This window comes from Apteryx mantelli, chromosome Z (genome assembly GCF_036417845.1).
Source record: "Apteryx mantelli isolate bAptMan1 chromosome Z, bAptMan1.hap1, whole genome shotgun sequence".
Classification (NCBI taxonomy): domain Eukaryota; kingdom Metazoa; phylum Chordata; class Aves; order Apterygiformes; family Apterygidae; genus Apteryx; species Apteryx mantelli.
In genome coordinates this window covers 59,724,076-59,744,723 of record NC_090020.1, presented here as the reverse complement: position 1 = coordinate 59,744,723, position 20,648 = coordinate 59,724,076, and the positions used below count along the sequence as shown (strand labels likewise).

General features: G+C 40.6%; 1 protein-coding gene across 2 annotated transcripts; it reads right to left on the bottom strand.

Moving 5' to 3' along the window:
* Positions 1-47: 47 nt before the first annotated feature.
* Positions 48-19,275, bottom strand: HEXB (hexosaminidase subunit beta). 2 transcript variants are annotated; one of them, XM_067315936.1, is made up of 14 exons: positions 17,980-19,275; positions 17,596-17,747; positions 14,801-14,866; positions 13,972-14,018; positions 13,649-13,759; positions 11,033-11,134; positions 9,269-9,398; positions 7,250-7,430; positions 6,059-6,145; positions 5,411-5,483; positions 4,588-4,762; positions 3,781-3,871; positions 3,463-3,567; positions 48-244 (listed from the first exon to the last, which is right to left on the bottom strand). In XM_067315936.1, exons 1-14 carry the CDS (start codon positions 18,270-18,272, stop codon positions 181-183), a joined length of 1,677 nt encoding a protein of 558 aa, XP_067172037.1. In that variant the 5' UTR covers positions 18,273-19,275; the 3' UTR covers positions 48-180. The 2 variants fall into 2 exon arrangements, with proteins under 2 accessions (XP_067172037.1, XP_067172038.1); XM_067315937.1 differs by lacking the exon at positions 11,033-11,134.
* Positions 19,276-20,648: the final 1,373 nt, after the last annotated feature.

The following is a 20,648-nucleotide window of genomic DNA, read 5'->3' as shown; positions in this document are numbered from 1 at the left end:
ATCATCTGAAGTTTAAAACCCCCCCACAATTTTTATTCCAACAGGAATTTGACAAATTAATGTAACTTTATTTTAAAATTGAAAATTTTAGATCTCTGTTTAAATATCAAAACACATGTATACACTGTCCCACCTCAGAGGCACTTCAGGTTGTTTAGTAGAAGTCCTTGTAGCAGTTAGTTATCGCCTTCTTGCTTCATGAGCGCAGTATCCAACAAACACAGGTTCAGCTGCTATCCCACGGCTGTTAAAATAAATTTTAATGCATATGGTATAATCAAACAACTGGCTAGCTCTGTAGGCAAGAGGAGAGATAGTGGTAATTATTTTAATCTGCTTCCTGCAAACAAAGCTACTGCCAAGAAGTAATGGATGGCCTATTTAGGGAATGAAGAAAGATCGCCATATTCTGAGGCTGGTTATACTTCAGTTATCAGGCTAAAAGTGCAGTTCTGTTTCAATCAGATGTACCAGCATATTAGAAAACAGTTTGAAAAGCCTAAATGCAGAGCTTGGTGGTGTTGATGTTCTGCAGAATATATTGCTTTTTAGAAGACAAGTTATATGAGTGTGTAACTACCAATCAGTTGATGTTTGCACAACCCCTCCAACTTAACATTTTCTTCATGTGAAGCTCAAATCATTTCAGTTTCATCCAGTTAATGGTTTTGGGGAGCCAATTTATTAACCAAACTTTTGCCAGCTAGATACACTAAGGTAAATTATTTTGGTTTTATGTGGCTTTTCAAAAATATTGCTTTAGCTTATTATGGTAGCAGGATGCACAGGAAATAGTGCAATGCTGTAGCCTGGCTTTAGTTTTCAAATGTGTTTCACATAAAGCTTTAGTAGTAACTTATTCTTGTGCAGTAAGAAGTATAGAAGATATTTCAGAATGAAAACAGTTGTATTCAAATTCTGCGTGCATATTTAAAAGAGCTAGATACTATTGCTACAGTGATTTATAGGATAATAACTATTGGTGTTTAAACTAGTCTTAAGAGCAGCAATAGAAGAATTTGGAAAATGAACTAGCTCAGCCGAATTATTGCTTGGTCCTAGGCAAGACTTACTGCTATTCATTGGTAAAAGAAAGGTTTGTTGTCTAGGTCTCTGGAATATATGCCTACCTGCTCTTTTCCCTTCTCCAGTCAACATTTGTCTGCAATTTGGCCTGCTGCGTCCTACTACAGGAAGCTGAGTTTGGCAGCTACTGCTTTTACAGTACTGTGTCAATAGCAGTAACCTTGGCCTTGGATAGGAAGGTGTCCCAGTGACTTGATCTAGCCATTACAAAGTTCCTGCCTACCCGTTCGTCCACCCCAGGTGCCCAACTGTATAAGCGCAACCAAGAACTGTCATACTTGAAAAGGCTTCTCAGCCTGCAAGGACTACCACAGGTTTTGCATGTATATTAAAGTGTCAATACATATATTATGTATAAAAACTTTGGTAAGGACATAGAGTGTGGGCCTGACTAAGACCTTACCAATAGACTATTTGTGAAATCAGCATTTTGGCATTCATGCAAAGCGAAGTCTGTCGGTCTCATGGAAGGCCTGTATATATAAAAGGCACCACAGCTGCAGATCCAAAGAATGCTCATTTCATCTATGGAAAGGCAATGGTTTCTTTAGTGTGTTTTTTCTAGCTCAAAACCTACATAAAGGGAATGCTTTTGTGGAGCACATGTCCTTTTATTGACCTAAAATATGGCATAACAGCACTTGTTTCACATGAGTTTATATGCCAGCAAAGCAGTTCTAGGGCATGGTATGAGCACCTGAAGTACTTCATTTAAAAAAAAAAAAAAAGTGAGAAAAGTACAGGGAGTAGTCCTTAGTCTGTCCCTGCTTTCCTTATCTCTTTTGCTAGTGCTACCTGAGCAGTTGCAGTCATCTGGATCAACTCCCTGTACAGCAATAGAAGCATGAGTGCCACTGTTAAGGCAGAGAAGACAGAAATGCAATAGTGGCTAGCCTGGGTCCAGGAATAGCGGCTACCTCTCCTTCATGGCTTACTTCATTGTAAAACTCTAATCCCAGAGGGTACTGCCAGTGAACACTTGTTTTTCAGTTTCATCAGCATTCTTCTTTGAGCCTCATCAAGAAAAGCATTATCTTGTTAAGTGATGGGACATCAATTCTTAAAGCCATTTAATCTTGTTTTTAACTTGTATTTGTTAATTCACCTTTAATGCATCTATTCTTCTCATAACTGAAGGAGATGATAACCCAGTTTACAGATAACAGTAGTTTCCTATAGCATTTTTAAAGCCAGCAAATTAACCAAAAGAGTCAATTAAAGCTTCAATTTAAAAACTAGCTTTTCTACTCTAGGCTAAAAGTTGGTGATTCAGACAGGTAATCGTGCTGAGAGAGAGACCACCTTTGCTATCTACCAGAACTTGAGCAGACTGCTTGAGTTTTGAGTGCTGACTGTAACTGTCATCTTGTCTACTAAAAAGCTGATTTGTATGTACCTTGAAATCCTTCTTCCCCCTGTTGGGATTTTCTGTGATTTGTCATAAGCTTCCATAGAAAAGCTAAATGGCATGTTGCATTCTTGCTGTAGCGCAGCTTTGGCAGCATTAGGGAAAATGTGAACATCGCTGTGGCTGTATACTTTTAAAGTAGAGTCAGACTTGGACTTAAGGCCTGGAAATAACTCATTTTGCAATGCTGCCTTGAGGACTAATGGCAAGAGCTATTAACCAGGCTGTACAATTAACATTCTCATCTTCTCTCTTTTCCCCGAGTTAAATGCTGGGGGAACAGGTATAGGTGCTTTTCAGGAGGCTCCTGCAACCCTGCACGTTCTACAACTATGCATATACAAAGATAGCACAATAGGCAGCAACTCTTCTAGGCAGCTTTTAGAGAAAAAAGTGCATACAAGAATCAGTCATGAACTGACTTAGTTTATAGTAGCTATAAGCAAAACTTAATTCATCAGGATTCCTTATCCACCCCTCAGACTCCACACTAAGGCAAAACCTGAAAGAATAGCTTGCTCAAGCTCACCTCTCATGCAAGAAGCTGCATTTGATTGCCTGCTGCAGCTCTTTAATTTTAATAATTTTAAAAATGCAATCTGCTTTTTCTGTCTGTGCACTCCTCCCACACACCCTTTTACACCCTTTATTGTTTGAAATAAGTCAATCAAGATGTTAGATTTTTTTTTTCCTTTAGAGGAAAGAGGGACAGAGATAAGTTGCAGTATTTCACTGAAGAAGGTTAATGGGTTCTGAGAGTGTTAGACAGTTGCAAAACTGGAACCCCTGTCTTAATGCATCTGTTCTTCCTCTTTTGAGGATATGAAGACCACATGGGATGATATTTACGTTGTCAGATTAGGCTGTTAGTTCTCCCTTCACTTCTGGGTCAGCAATTTAGGCCTGTACTTGAACTCCAGTGGTTCTAAGACATAAGCACCAAGCTTTACTAGCACTATTAATCTTACCTGAGCATGCGGCATCGATGATTAGATAGCCTTTTATAAGCATCCTTTAAGTCAGTCACATTCCTGCTGCTCCAGAGTCTTTCCCCTACAGCACTTGCACGAGGCCTGTAAAAGCATACTGAGTTTTAGATTAGGTATATGCTGTTACCAAGAATGGATTAAAATCTTTAATACAAAATCTTATGTCCAGAAGCAACAATTTTTATAGTTGCTTATTGTCAGTATCAGAAAAAATAGTACCACTAACATAAAGTGCTGTTGGATTAATTCATACTCATTGTAGCTAGCTTTTTAAAATCTAAAGCTAGAAGTTCATACCATAATCTTGGCGTGAGGTTGGTTGCATCCACAAATTCCCCCCACAGGCAGGCTTCTCCACCTATTACAAGCTTTTTCTGCTTTTCAGATCCTGTATTCAAGGCAGAAGATTAGAATTGCTGTTTGCCCAAGAGATGGGCATATCATAAATTTCATTTTTGAATACTTAAAGTATTGATGTTTAGTTGATGTTTACTTTATCATATAAAATACCTATCCTGAGCACTAACTTAATGTTTTGGTAGTCTTGTTATTGGATGTGGGAATTATCAGACCATTTGCCCAGAGAATCCAAGCTTTCTGCAAACTTTTCCTTTCTCTGGCAGAAAGAATTTTCATCTTTATCCTCTGAAGACATGCCCCAGCCTTTAAACATTTTTGATTGAAGATTTCAATCCTGGCTGTAACTGTTCATTTTATTACACACTGAGCGTTCCTTGAAAAAGCTATGGAAGTCAGCTGTTCTACCTAACCAGCCCAGGGAGATACCTTATATAATAAATGTCTACCAACAGTCATTTTGCACATCTGTCCCCCTAATGCATAAGGTATCTGTTTACCCAGTCCAGCATCCTAGCTCACGCACAAGCACTTGTGCTGCTGCTCAAGAAAGGTATGTAACACTTTTTGACATGTGGAAAGTTGCACATTTTCACAGTTCTATTGGACATTAAAGTCCTTTGATTACAGTCCATCTGTTTGTAGTTACAGCATGACTCTAAATAACCTTATTCTTTCCATTTATGCCTTATAATGAACCAAAGACTTTAATGCACACAACAGGCATATAAAAAGTAATTAACAAACCAGGGAAGTCAAGTGGTTCAACACTGTAGTATTTCTTCCAGTCCTGCCCATAACTAATGTAGTCTAAGTACCAGGGAGCTGCAAGGATAGCAGTGAAGCCTGCTCCTGTGACACTGCTCAGTTCTTGAACATAGTTGTTTCCCATCCACACTTCAATTACAGTGTCTGGTTTTAGCTAGAAAGAAGGGGGGCAGAAAATTAACATGAAAGATAATCTTATTTACTATTACTAGGAAAAAGAATAATGAATTTCAAAACTAAGGGGTGTGTTTTCTTCCAAAGAGGAGCACTTCAGAAGCTACCTTTTGGCAATTGTTTTCTTCCAGAGACAGTCTCAAGCTGATTATCGGTTTGTTGGTTTTAAACAGTTCATATTAGAGTGCAGCCCAGATCATATTATAGAGAGTTAATGCCTAGAGAGGGTTCTTACATACATCAGTGATCTGTGAACAGCTCAGATTTCAAGCACCTGGTATTACTGGTCCAGATGCAGAGTAATATGAGAAATTTTAAAATACAGAAATACATAGGAACTTCTCTACTTGACTCTGGTGTTCTGAAGTGTGTTATAGTATCTGCTTTCACCTTTATAAAACATTTCAACCCTGAAGTTCTTGTTCCACCTATTTCACCCTTTTGATAGATGGTAGTTTCAAGTTAGGCCCCACACCTGCAAAGGCTTACTTGTGTTGTCCTGCTAAAGCCATTGGACTTGCTTTAACTCTTAAGAGACATAACCTTAACTACTTAATAGCATATTTTGGAAGCCTCCCACAATACTGTGCTGTTAAGGAAGAGCATCTTGTTTCTTCCCCCATCTTACCTGTGCTTTATTATCAAACACTTCTTGCCAGACCACATATCCCTTGTTATAGGAGGAAACAATGTCCAAAATCCTAGAATTTAGAAATAAGATCATGTTTGTGAACTCCCATGAGTTCAGTACAGACACATGAAATTTCCACCCTAAGACACACTAGGCCCTCCCCAGTGCTGCATAATGGACCAAAAGAAACCAGGGTTTTATGTTTTTGTTCCTCAGTGCACTGCCTGGAAGAGGACTTCTCCCATGCAGGTGCAGTAACAAAAACTGAGGTTCAGATCTTCAGCCATCAACTCCTAAAGACAGCAAAATCTGTGTTATTTAAGAACAATGAGAGAAATATATGGCTATTAAAACCTTGGGCCTTTTCCTCTCCACCCCATTTACTGACATTACAGCAGGTACTTGGTTTAAGTAATGCCAGTATGTGCTTAGAACTGGTCAACATCTGCTTCTGTCCCACATTTTAAAGAACTTTTTACATTCAGTGTATAAAGAGGAAAAAGTGGGTAGTCCCCAATACATGAGAATTTATGAAACCAAATCAGTCTAACCTAAAACAGTTTCAGTATCTGAACCCCAACAAGCCCCCCAAATAGTTGGTGTGAAAAGCTGGGCAGAAAGAAAGAAAAAAACCCCACAACTTACTTCTGAATATAGTAAGATTCCAGCTTAGCATAGTCAATGCCAAATCCTTGCTTCTTCATGAACTCTTTCACTTCAGGGTTAGATTTCCTTAATAATAATAATAAACCAAGTCAAAAAAGAACCACACTTCTTGTTTTAAACCAGATTTTCCAGCTAGTTTCACCTATGCAGCAAGGGGCTGCTGACTGCAGAACATTAGGTGATGTTGTGCGTTCCACGTGGGGGCAAGCCTAAGGCAGAGCAAAGACAGCAGGATACATGATTTACTTATTCTGAAACTGTTTCATTCTGATTTGAAACAAAGCCAGGAGTCCTAGTTTTCTGGGAAAGCTATTGGGAGTCCCTGTTTTGAAGCAGTCTCTGGCAGGCTGCCTCAGGCTCCTAAAAGCTTGGGTGTTCCTGGCTCCTCTGCAATTTAGTGGGAACACTGCCAGCAGGCCTGGAAACTGAGCAGCCATAATACCAGGGGATCTGCTGGGGTGACATCAAGGCTCAAGCTTGGGAACATGCCCCAAAAGCAAACCAACACTTTGTGATAAAGCATTTGTCAGAACTTATCTTTGTTTTTAAAAACTGAAGTTCTGAGTGTTCAGATTTGGTATTTCAGAAGAATGTACAACAAATACTAACTAGATCAAATTGAATATTAATCTTACTAGATCAGATCCAAATTCTGTATCATTAGTTACTCCAGCAGAGAGACTCCAAAGTATTCAACATCCACAACCACTTGAAGAACTGTACGAATAGATGCCATTGCTTTTAATCCAAGCACACAAGACTCAGTACTGTAATTCTTAATGCTAGCAGATTTTCTGGAAGTCAGAACTCGATGGAAAGGACTGCTTTTCATTTATCCCACAGCACTTAAATATTATCTTAGATAGTACTTTTCTTCCATACTGGTTCTTTTTCCTGCCAGGTTAGTTTTCAAACAGAAACCCTTTAGATTTACCTAGATGTTTGTGAAAATACTCGTCAAAACAAAATTCTGCAGAACTGTTTAACTCCTACAATGCTTGTTTGTTGAGGGTCACAAATGCTCTGCCAATAAATTGTTACAGAAGTAGGAGTGGAAAAGATCTTTGGGTTAAGCAGGGAAAACTGTCTCACCCAACTGAGTGCCATAATTGCTGGATTTAGGCAAGTTTAAGAGACACTAGACATTTATTCTTTGAACTGTCACCATACCAACAAGCGAAGCTCACTTCATCTCCTCCCAGGTGAATGTAGTCATCAGGAAATACACTGCTGATTTCTTTGAAGAATTTAGTCATGAAGTCATAAGTTGTATTCAAAATGGGATTTACAGGTCCAAAGGACCCACTTGGCTGCTTTCCACTGTAACAAGGGGTGAGGAGATCTTTTTGACCTAACAGAAACAATTAATATAGCATATTCAGTCCTGTGTTGTGCTAACTAACTTTGCCATCAGGAAGACATAGTTATTCATATTACAAATGTTAATATTCATCACTTAAGTGCTGATCTATTCTAGGTACAATGAAATAGAGGCAAGGTGAAAAAAACCAACTTGCCCAAGGCTGAAGAACACACCCCTCTAACCAGAGATTAGGACTCTGGCTTTTAGATTTGTGATTTTAAAACACTAATTTATGGAACATGTCACTACCTGGAAAACAACTTCTGGATGACTACGTGAATGGAAAAGCTTTAATGGATGTAGCAAGGAAGCCAAATAGGCCTCCTGAGCACATGCTCATTATCTTTTCTCTTTTTATTACCCTGCTTTTTTAGCACCTAAGTAAGCAGGAGGTATTTGGTGCCCCACCCCAGTCTGCTAGGAAATTACCTCTACACAAGAAAGGAAGGCTAGACAAAAATCAAAAACAACCATTAGTTTTTGAGTCAGGCTATCTGAAGCAACATAAGACAGGATAACAAAATAGGAAAGAGTTTTTTTAAGTGTAGGCTGGAGATTCCCAAGTTCTGTTTACTTGGTAAAATATGATTGCAGCAGCAGCTTCCCATAGCCAGACCCCAACTCTTTGTGGTCCCTGCTCTGAGCACATTCCCCAGAACAGAGACCCTAGTGGGACATCTGTTGCCTCACCCACCCTCCATGCTTGTTGTCACGCCTCTCTTGAGTATCTTGAATTTGAATGCAGACAAAGCGTAGCTAGAGCTCCCAGGCCCACAGGCAAACCCAGGATCGGCTGCAGTGCATCATGTACAAAAAGCTATTGTACAAGAAGCAATCAGGAACAATTGATTCTAGGCTAGAGAGCTAAATCTTGCTCTTATCTGATTTTAGGTCAGTCATCCACATGTCACTGGCCAAGGCAGTGGATTTTGTTAATGCCTCACAAGATCAGAAACTACATGACATGAAGGATTCAGAAGGAGTGTTTAGCAAATTTAGCTTTTGTATTGTTCCTTTCCTCCTCATTTAAAATTAGTGAGAAAGAGCCTGAAGCATCTTCTAACATTCTATAGCTACATCCCCACCAGCAGAGTGCAAGACTCATCCTGTGGCTAAAGCTAAAGCTACCAGGCACCAGAAAATCTTTACTATTTCCAGTTTAGCTAACAACATCTTAGGTTAACTTCAGTGAAATAACAGTCTGTGCATCTCTTTCCCTTCTGAGTTAAGGCACAAGGATCATTGGTCCTTGACCTCACGTAAAAAGCACAACTTTCAGGATTCAAGTGCTGTCTATCAAAAAAAAAGTTAAATATATATTAATCTGAAATCCAGAAGATTGAGAGCAAAGGAAGCATCCAGTTTTGCTGTGTTCTGTACATCAGCAGAGTATCACTTTACTAATAGACAGAAACACGAAACACTTTATAGGAACCTTCCCAAAGGAGAAACCTCTACTCTGGAGAGAACAGCTCACTACTTCCAGCCACTGCCTTATTACTCTAAATTCAAGAGGACTGGATGGATGGTGTGATAATGATATATGAAGTCTAAGGCAGACAGAAGATTACCAGAATACATATCTGCCTTTGCACACACATCCAGCACAGGAAATAACTACTCAGTTTCCTCCATTCACTTTAGTTCTTTCAACATGTAAAGGTCATGACCATCACTGATTTCTCCCCTTGCTTACCGCCTAGCAAGAGCCTTTCAAAGCCCTTTCAAGGAGCGCTTTTAACAAATCCAGTTGCTTTTATATAGCAGTATTGTGCTGTACCTTACTTATCACAATCTTTTAACCATTAATACTTTCTTGGACATACCTTGTCCCCAAGACTGCGTGTGTCCTGGGGTATCAAACTCTGGGATAACTCTAATGCCTCTTAACCGGGCATACTCAATCACCAGATGGACATCAGTAGGAGTATAGATGTGGTTATAGGAGTATGCTCCCTGTGAAGTGTTCACATTTAGAGACAGTTTACAAGATGTTATACCAGTAACTCACAAAATTGAGATTAAAGTGTTATAATTTAGATCAGAGAGCAATTTTACAAATTGACCTTTTCTGGCTTATCACATGTACAACTACACTGACAAAACTTTTTGGTTGACTAGTGAAAAAAGAACCACTTTTTCACACTAAGGTAAATCTGAGGAGATCTTTCTTTTCTCCCTATGTCTGGTTCACAATCATTTACAGAAGGAAAAAAGAAAGGCTAGTTTCCATTCCATCAGATTTTTTACAGATAGGTTTTTCAAATCTTCGGCTCAGAGGCAAGTTAGTTTTCCACTCCACCTTTGCATCAGTAGTTCTGAAACAGAGGATCCTTGTTGCTACAAGACATACAAGACTAGTGGAAAAACTCAGCCAACTCAGAAAAAGATGGCTTCTTCATATGACATCTCTGCTTGTCAGTTTTGATACAGCACCTAATTTGGCATCAGGGCGCATTTGTTTTGTGACGCTGAATTTGAGCATTATTCCATTTCCACACAGCCAACAGAAACGTGACAAATGACCCCAATTTCTACAGTTTGGTGGAACAGATCCTCACCAAAGAGCAAAACTGCAAAAGAAAAGCATCATGACTCCTCATGATTAATAGCATTTGTCTGGAAACTGTTTCCACAGCTGAGTTACTCCAAAAAAAAAAAAAAAAAGCAAACAAGAAGCCTTTTTAAAAAAAAGGTTACTCAGACAAAGGACATCTCTCTCTCCCCAGCTGCCAACGTGCAATAGAACAGAACTCTACAGCCATTACAGCCATTACTAGGAAAGCTAATCTGATTGTGTCATCTGGCATCCAGTCTTTGATTTTTAAATTCTTCATGGCATCTGCTTTAAGTACTGCCTATATAGCTTTCGTATGAAGGTCAAATTCTAATAAGCACTTTAAAACACAATCATGAATCTTGTGCATAGGCTCAGTCTGCATAATTATTAGTGCTTTGATTTGGCTACTGTTGTACTGTGATTGAGCAAGAACCTCATGATAGTTTTCATTAATTAGGAAGATCTATTGTGAATCAAGACAAGAGGTACATTACACTGCATTTGTTTTAGGAAACATCATCTTATGTTTGGACATCTTACAGAAGTGTTGTGTGTTGTAAAGTTAACTAGATCTTAGAAAAGGTAAAAATAGCATTGCAGTGGTTCTAAACCTACAGCCAATTAGAAATTCTCTTAGATTTCCTGCCACTGCAATAAATGTAAGAGTTAAAATATATATATATATATATATATATATATCAACCTAGTGTTTACCACAACAGACTATTTGCATGGCATTACTGCTTGAAGGCCTGCAAACATTGGGGATCACAATCACATTTGAGCTGTAGAGTCAGCAAAGTCATTTACCATGCATCCACCAAGACAGACATAAATATGGTTCAAGCAGACCCTCCAGCAGGATCTTAAGTGTGGATTTGCTGGTACTTATTGGTCCTTCAGTACTGTTTCACAATCAACCAAGGCAGGTTTATTCCACCATTGTAGTGCTCTCATGTCTGCATTTTATTTTCAGGAAATACGTGCCAGAGTTCTGCCCTCCCACCCTGTTGCAATGATGTTTACTCACCTTGTTACTCAACTCGGGGAAATAAATACTCTGATAAGGGAATGACTGATCATCTACTACATGCCAGTGGAGAACATTGAACTTATTAAAAGCCATTGCATCCTGTAACACACAATGCAATACAGTCTAGTTAAGCACTACACTCTCACAGAAAACCCATGCAAAAAAGGTGTTCTTGTGCCAGTACTAGCTGAAGGTTTCCACTATTCCACTGTAAGATCCTGCAGGCCTAAAGCAACAATAAAAAAAAGGGGAAAAAAACAAATAAAACTAAGTGTACCATGCTTCGCTCAATCCTTGAAGTATACATCAAAATGCACCAACCTGTTTATATTACTGTTCCTTTCCTTGGCTATTTGCTCCACTCCTGTTGACAAGCAGTTGATCTGATCATACTAAACTGGTGGTAGATGGCAAACTGCTGTAAGTCTTTATGAATCTTCTTCCACTTCACAACACATCTGAGTAATTCTTTATGTGCCATCAGCTGTTTCACTGCTTATGCTTTTCTATCTAAATTCTCATGCTGTGTAGTTTTCAAGTCTGAATTGAGATTCCCAGCAGTTGGTACATCCCTACTGGTTAGTGACTTCTCCTAGAATTCATTTAAAATGCATAAACTATGCACTTCCTCCCTCAGAAGACAGTGTTCCTCTTTCGTTTTGAGTTAATACAGTGTCAATACTTCCCCTTTGTCCACTATACATAACCAAGAAAAACATTAAGACAGTTATTACAGAATCATGACTCAAACTGGGCAGTTAAACATGTATCCTAAGTTATACACTTTTTTTTTTTTTTTTTTTTTTTTTTTTTTTAAGAGTCAGTAGGAATGTTGAGTGGAGGGAGTGAGTGTTCTCTACATCCTTCTGGACTAAGTAACGGCAACACAGTTGCCAATTACTTGCCATAATTCTTTTTTTTTTTCCCTCATTTCATTGAGCTGTATTTAAAGAAGTAACAAAATCTCTTTAGGGAACTCTTCCCTAATCCAAAGGAAGATTTATACTTTGTCCATTCTCCAAAATTGTCTCATCTGCTTTGCTAGACAAGCAGAAGTATTAGTTACCACTTACCTACCTGCGCTTTAGCAAATACTATCTTTCCACATGGAAAATTATACCTCCTGACCTTCTTTTCTGTGCCCCTACCCCAGACAGTGCCTGCCCTTCCTGGAGCTACAGTACAGCAGTTAGACACAAACAGGAAACGTATGCCTTAAGCATCTAATTACCACATGTCAGTGAAGGGATTACTGCTGCTTTTTATTAGATTAGGCTGTATTCAAGCAAGCACAAAGGTAAGAGGAAAAGTGCACTTGTTCTTAAACCAGTGAAAGGGCATAAAACAGCTCTAGGGAAGTATCAAAGCCACAGAAATAACTTAAGGAAAAAATCCTAGACAATCAACAGTTACAGATATACAAAAATGGTTAGGAACACAAGTCTCAAAAGTCAAGTTAGCCTCGGACAGATGTCTGTTCTTTTAGAAAAGACAGCAAATATTGACACAGGAACTACTTGAGCTGTTGGAGCATTCTCAGTGGTAAATGACTGCTTGCACAAACACTACTTGCCGAGCAAGGACTGATCCTAAAGGTAAATACAAGTGGTCAAATACCCACAGAGGTGAAAGCCCCAATACAGCTCTAAGCACACAGTTCAAGGATGACCTCAAAAATAAAGGCTGGTTTTACCTATGCTCCCTCCATGCCCATCTCATGTCTGCTCTGCTAAGTCCTGAAACATGGAAGTATCTAAAAACATGGTTTCTCTTGGAAAAGCAGTACAGATACATGATGGGAAACTGCATGTTTGTTTGTTCCTTCGTTCCTTCCCCCTCCCCCTTCAAAGGCTCCTCTATTTCATCCCACCAAAGAAGCCCTGCTACCAGGGTTTTAACAAGGGAAAAAGGCAGGGGAAAACAAACAAACAAACAAACAAAAAAACCCACAGTTCCAGGTGCTATAATCAAATTCCTCATCTTGCAGTCAGTTCAGGGTGAGAGTATACAATTCTTAGCGTGCTCTAAGTAAGCTTAGTGCTTAGTAAGCTCTTGAGAGAAAGCTTATTCCCTCCAGCTCTCTTTTTTCAGGGGCACATGGTCAGGGAACTGAAAGAAATCAGTAGCCCTCAATGAACAGGTTGGAATCTCCCCTCTCTACTTTGTTACTGAATTGTTCTTAGCAACCTAAGCTACATAAGAAAGGAACACCAAAGCATGGTTATAGAAATGACTGGAGTTTTCCTGCAATCATAGGAGCTTAGTTCAGGACTTGTAGGGTCTCTGCAGTATTGCACAGTGACAGTCAGATGTCTCACTCAGAATGTACTTCCAAGAAATGCATGAGCTGGCCTAGCCAACAGAAAATGCTGAAAATTCAAGGTGCCATAAATCCCAGTCTCCTTCACAGATTCACTAACCACTGCATCTGCCCACTCAGGATCTTGAGCATAGGCTCTGACCTCCACTTCGCAAAATTCACTCTCTCCTTTTAGAGGTCAGCCAGAGGAAACAGGTTTTCCTTTCATATCAATATCTATTGCTAATACTTCAGAGTGGAAAGTACACCAGCAAAACCCCTTCGTTATTAATGATACAAAATCGTCCACTTACCAGGTTTGTAAGAATAGATTTCAATGGTAAATAATGCCTTGAAGTATCAAGCAAAATTCCTCTATGAGCAAATCTTGGGAAGTCATAGATTTCAGATGCATTGACAAGAAACTGTGGGAATGAGATTTAAAAATTAGAATTCCCATTGTATGTTCATCATTACGAACAGGAAATACATTTACTTTTCAGTGTGTTAGCAGCATTCCAAATACAGTTTTCCAGAAAAAAAGCCAGTGAAACTAGCAGAGGATTTACTGTTTCTAGAACACCACCTAATAAAGAATGCTATCAGGTCTGTTTTTTTAATTAATAGCTATACTCACACTTCCATAATCATCTTCATGAACCAACTGGCTGAAGGTTTCCAAACCTGAAAAAATCCAAGAAATAGATTTGGAGCACAATCCAGTACTTGTCCTTAAAACTTCAGTTAAAAAAACAGGACCATAACTATTTATGGGCATTCACATAGCTAGAAAGAATGCTTTGTAATTAAGTTTCTTTCTCTTCACCACAGTTTCCTTAGTTGCTCAAAGACCACACTTAAAGAAGTACTGTGAGAGAGAACTCTATTATATATTTAGAGAGAGTACTAAATATTATCACTACTGCTCAACTGTACCAAATTAACTCTCGAATAAAATGGAGAGTAATGTAGGCATGTCTAGTGTTGTCACACATATATTCCTGTAATTTCTAGAACTGGTGAAGTTTCTAATTTAGCATGAAAAAATAACTAGTTTAGATAACATTCACCTTCCAAAAAGGACAGCAGACGAACTTCATTATAGTCTTTTTGGTGACATGTTCAGCACGTTCAGTTCTTAGGTGCAGGTAGAGAATAATTTGTCTACACTGCAGATCAGAGAGCTTTTTAGCACCAAGGATTTGGTTGGCTATCCAGACAGAAGTTGGACACTTTAGGCACAGCAAGAGTGCACTTATGGTGTGCCACTGGATCTGGGCTGCTGAGCATCCAGACTGAGGGTCTGGCCAGCACACATCTTGGCACCCGTCAGTGCACCTGCCCAAGTTTCCTTCTCAGGAAGGACTGAGCAAGGCTCAGGATCAGCTGTTTTTTAGGTTCTTAGCCTATCACGGAGTTTGCATAAGGTCAGAACAAATAGCTCTGTATGCAAAGAATCATCTTACCTCTTAAAGCACCCCATACCTCATCTGCTTTCAGTACAGCCACAGGCTCGGTTATGGTTAAACGATCTAAAGAAAAGAAGAAAAAGCTATCCTTCAAAAAAGCATAGATTAAGAGACTCTTCAAGTCCAGGTTCTCCCTCTTCTTGTAGTATTTTTCAGTTCTAACCAACACTGTTTTTAATGGTAATACTGTGCAGCTATTTTTCATTTGTTTATATGTTCCTGAAATACTCTGACCTACTAGTCTGAGAGTCAACAGTTAATCAATAAGATGATAAAGAGAGAGGTGCTTAATAATGTCAGTGGTAAATATCACACCTGGGCCAGAATTCTAGCCTAGTTTAGCCCAAGTGATTCAAAGCATATCAAATATTATTTTTGCATTTCATACATAGACAATGAGGGCTGGGTAATTAAGCCAGACCTAACCACAGAAGTTTATTTCTCCTTTTACCTTCTTTTTCTATACTTTATGCTTACACATTTTTTAGAGATATAGCTTGTCAAATAATATTATTTGGTGCTTATTATAAAATCTAATTACAGAAGGGGGGGGAAATCAAACCTAACCATCTAGTGAGCATGTTTAGGTGGGCAGTATGATGAAGGAGGAATAAAAGTAAATGATATCTGAAGGGATCTGTAATAAACCCCCCTCAAGTTTGAAGAAGTTTAATTGACCACAAAGTGCGGAAACAAAACAAAGCTCAAGTCATTCTGTTTTTCCATTTTAAATGGTCCAGGAAGTTTTAGTAAAGAAACAGTTATCTTTTAAATATGTTAGTTTAAAAATATCCCCAGATAAATATAGTTTATTTAAACATCAAAGCAATAATAAACTGACCAGAGTCATGCGTTTGAAAAAAAGAGGGGGAAAAAATTAGCAAGGGGTAAATTACTGCATGATAATTTGTTGAATACACCTCAGTAAGAAAGAACAGTTAGTTATAAATAATACAGTATAAACATTTGATTGAACTACCGCAGGAAGCAAGTCAGGGACATAAAGAAAGCACCTCAAGCTTCCATTTTAATCTAAACAGACTTTTCTGTGAATACTGGAAGTTCTGGCTAAGAAACACAGAACCTGGAAGAGGATCACAATCTCCACAGATCTTTTAGTCAGAAATTGTAGTTCTGGTCATGGATTTGCTTCTAAGCCAGCATTTTTTTTCTGAACATGTATCATACCTTAAATGAATGCAGCACAACAAGTTTTGTATAGCCTTATGAAACCTTTTACACAAAGGGGCAAAGAAGCCAGTAGACAGAAGGCAGATAACTTGTACTTTGCATAGGTATCCAATATTCTTGCTATGGAATCACTACATTGACTGACCCATGCTGTCTCTGTTAAGATATGAAACCAAACTTGCTATCCAACAGGTGATTAATAACCACATGTTTCAACTTTGTTCCCTGAACAAGCCATCCCATGAAAACCAGAGAGTTAAATCCTTGCTGAAATCTGGAAAATTCAGCTTACTACACTAAAAAAAACCCCTCTGTGTTACTTGTAATAGGAAATAACTTTCCTACAGCAGAGGAAGAAACTCTGACTACCTAAAAATCACATGATCTGACAGATTCCTGTCAGAAAAGAATTAGCTTTGGTTAAAATCTGAAGTTCACAAACCAATTCAAAGTTCAACTAGCAGTAAAGCAATATAATAGCTACCATGGTAAAGAAATTCTAAATCATCAACGATTTACTGCTGTATCTCTTTTTGCATTTTAATGTATGATAAACTTGCATACAAAATTGCACTATTTGGCTACATGTACCAAAAGGACTGAAAATTTTTAAAAATTAAGACATTCTTTGACAAGACAGATAGAATTAATTCTGCTGTAGAAGTATGACTTAAGATTAAAGGAATCTTCTTCTAAGGATGTATATCCTTGATACCAAAGAAAACTGCCTCAGCTAGTACAGACCTAGAAGGCTGTCTCAAAACAGAATTAAATGAATTGACTTCTCATCCTGTGTTAACTCTCCCAGATGATAAGCACTATTATCCACTTATCTTTATTTGAGTTATGAGACTTCTCTGGTAATTAGGACTTGATTTTAGAGTATTTCTCCAATCTAGACTTTAGTCATGGAACTAAAGAAGCCTAGCAGAACAAATTCGACATAACCAACATGTTTTTAAATCTTTTTTTGTCATATGTATTGCCAGAATGAAAACAGATTTATAATACCACAAGGGGAATGATAAGAACTTCAATGAACACTTTCTGTTTGTCTTGGAAAAATACTAAATACATAAGCCAGTGTAAACTGCTTCACTTCAAATGTAGTTATTTCAAGGGAGAGTGGATGAATAAGCAAAGCCAGCCTTCATTCAACACCCATTACTGAAAGAAAGGATGACCTGACTATTTACAGATCCAACCACCCATAATTAGATATAGTACAGCATTATACCTGTGATTCTTAATGATAGTTATTAGAAAGGATAGCAGCAGGTATATGCTATTGAAACTGAAGAAGTCATAGACTGTGTTTCTAACCAATGTCATCATTCACTATGGGTAAAAATTCATTATAAAGGCAAGAATTTGCTTCAGATTGCCACTGTTGTGAAGTGTTTTCAAGAGCTCCAGCGAGCCAGTTATTTCCCAGTCCTTTAAAAGAAGCTGATGACTTTTACATTGCAAATGTGATTGGAAAACAAGCACTAATGATGAGAGGAAGAGGCAGGGAAAAAAAAACCGAAAAAACAACAACAACAAAAAAACCAAACAGACCTAATATAAACTGCTGCGAGCTCCCTCCACACGATACTCACATGCCTCGCTGGACGCCAGCTGCGGGTAGCCGTTGCAGCCGGGCTCTGGGGACGAGATCACCACCTGCAGCTGCGCTAACTCCGGCTTGGCAGCGAGCCCTTTTCGACCCCGCTGCAGCCACCGGGCATACCCGAACATGTACTCGTAATACCTGTCAGGGAAGCACAGGCACTGCAGGGCTCTCAGCTGACTCCTCCCGCCGCCCCGGCCGCACGGGGCACTCCGGAGGTAGGGGCCGACCTCTCCCTGCCCCATGGCCAACCTGATGTCCCCACCGGCCTGTGCCCTGGAACCCCGCCCGCGCTCCCGCTCCACCGCCCACCACCCGGCTGCCCCCACCTGCAGGCCCCCGCGCGGCAGCCCGGGCGACCGCCGGCCCTCACCTGCGGAAGGCGTCCTGCAGGAGGGCGCAGGCCGGCCCCGCCGAGGAGCCGGCCCCGTGCACTATCTGGAAGCGGTCCGGGGCCAGCTGGAGCTGGCGGGGGGACGTGCGGAGCGACTGCGGCAGCGGCCACAGCGAATCCTCGGGGAAAGCGCCTGAGGCCGGGTCCCACTCGGCCAGCTCCAGCTCGGGCTCAGGCTCAGGCTCGGCCCGCGAGACGCCATGGCGAACGCTGGTGCCCACCAGCACGGCGGAGACGAGGAACAGCCCCACGAGAAGCCCACCTAGCCCCATGGCTCTGCCCACAGTACTACGGCCGCGGCAGCCAGCGGGGCACCAGCCAAGCGACCGCCCAGCCCCGCCTCCGCCATCACGGGACCGGCGAGGGCGGGCCGCGGCTCGTTCCTCTCAGCGCGACTCACAGCGGCGCCACGCGCCGGGAGCGCCCCTCCCCGGCCCGGCGCGAGGCCGCCCAACGGCCGTGTGCGAGGACTGCCCAACGGCCGCGCGCCGGCAGCGCCCCCCGACGGCCCAGGGTGAGGCCGCCCTCAATGGCCAGGCACCCCTCAGCGCTAGACCCCGCTCTTGCCTCCTGCCTTGTGGGTTCCGTGTTGTCTCCACTGGCCCCTGTGTGTGTGCACCTGCCTGGAGGAGCTGGCGGCCATCAGTCATCGTGTGTCGGCCATCTGGCCTCTGCCTCGTGCCCTTATGACCTGTGGCCCAGTGCCGTGGCACTGCCAGTGGGCACAGAGCCAGCTGCGGTCCCTCAGGGTGACTGCTGTAGCGGTGGTGGCCGTCCTCTGGTGGGCACCCAGCGCGGTGGAGAAGGTCGGGTGCTGCGAGGGGGCAGCTGGGCTCCTTACTGCTCTGTGTGCTGCCCTGCGAGAGTTTGCTGCTTCTAGTGTCGTGGCCTGTATCACAGACTCCTATTTGTAAAACTGATCAAAGAAATATTGACGGAGCATTGCTGGGTCAGAAATTGTTTTGATCAATTTTTGTGTATTGATCAATTTTGTGTTTTGATCAATTTTTGTGTCTTGATTTGGATTACAGCTTTTTAAAGGAAAATCTAAAGAATCATTTGTATAAACAAAACAGTTCTGGTCTTAACAGAAGTTCTTTTTTCTTCTCTCTTGAAAAGACTGTGTCTGCAGATTGTATCATAAACTGATGTGAATAAGCAAAAAGTCTGACTTGCAATAAAGTGTTACAAGTTTTAGCCAAACTAGGTGTTTTGACAGTTCCCAAGGTAGATTTTTGGAAATTGATGTGAAGTGTTCAGAAGGAAAACCAAATGCCTGAAAGCTGGAAATTCCAGTAGAAAGGCAATTCTGACTTTGAGCCATCTCTAATTAAATGGTCAATGAATACACTGAAGCTTCATCACTGTTACTTAGGCTGATGAACCAGTTAAACTAATAGCAAGAAAAGAGTTCATACCTGCATGTTGTTATTGCAGAGGATCTGATGATTCAGTCAGACACCACTGTCTCAGCTATGCTCTGTATGTGGAAGGTTATTTCTAGTCATGAAGAACAGAAATAGACTGCAAATAAACAAAAAATAGTTTCTCCATAATGAAGGCTACATTTGTTTGCAAAGAGCACAGATATCTTGCTGTTAAATTAATTTAAAAAATACTCTTATCGGGTACCTCATCCTCTTCTGAGCTATGTCACTCTGCAAGTTTGGAGAAGAACTTAGGATGTGTCAAGAACACTCCCTCCGGAAAATGCTGAAGCCTCATCCATTTAGTGAAAAATTGTAGAGTGGGGACCATAGGCGTTTAAGAGGAGGTAAGTCCAAACTGCTACAGCTGTGAGCTCAGCACTGGTCCCAAACATTCAGTACTACTCCCTTTCAATAAAATTTGTGTGATCACACAGTGAGCAGGTCCAGGGAGCCTGTCTCACTGCTCACACATGCATACACACACACACACACACACACACACATGGCACAGTGGAAGGAGTAGGAGTAAACAGAAGAATGGGGAAAAGCTGAGGCTATGCGAGGCTTGTTCAGACTGAAACTACAGTTTAAGGAAATGAATCACATAACATCCTGTATTTGTTTGCTGTGCCTGTTCGTGCCATTGGAGTGTGAATTCTTAAGCTGTTTGATGGAGGTTCATCCTTAGCAGAGTGTTATTTACTCTCCCCCTATTGTAAGTAAAAAGCAATTATTTATTATGTAGTACTGAGCATGCACACAACACACAGGCACACTTTTAAGTCCCCTCCCAGCATGCAGTGAGATCAGTGTGGATGGAGATGGCAGTGTGGTCTTTTCTGGCTGTCTCCAAGGCCATTGCTATATATTTCTATTCAAGTTGTGGCAGAGGTTTGGGGTTGCTTGTTATACCTTCTCTGTGCCTGATATGACTGTCTCCTCAGTTATGCTGACTCAGCTGTTTGTGTTGCCTGCCTCTGTTCATGTATTTAGGTATATTTAGAAAATCTGGATTATTGCACATGTTTCTTTGGCACAACTGAGAGAGAAGTAAACTCTGTGCGGGAAGTAGAGGGCAAGGATGAGTATGTGAAAGTTGGTGGGGGCAGTAGTGCTGGTTGCTCTAGGTGTGCTGAGCTTTTTTTGCTTTTAGTTTTGATTGTGGCTGTGGTTGTAGCTTCAGTAGAGCAAAGATGTTTTATACCAGTTAAGTAGATG

What these genes read in the sequence shown, in the direction of transcription:
- HEXB (XM_067315936.1), bottom strand. Translation starts at nt 18,272, where the DNA reads ATGGGGCTAGGTGGGCTTCTCGTGGGGCTGTTCCTCGTCTCCGCCGTG. An exon ending in CTGCAGGACGCCTTCCGCAG is followed by an intron (nt 17,748 to 17,979) that starts GTGAGGGCCGGC and finishes CTTCCCTGACAG; the next exon opens with GTATTACGAGTACATGTTCG. An exon ending in ATGAAGATGATTATGGAAGT is followed by an intron (nt 13,760 to 13,971) that starts GTGAGTATAGCT and finishes TCATTCCCACAG; the next exon opens with TTTCTTGTCAATGCATCTGA.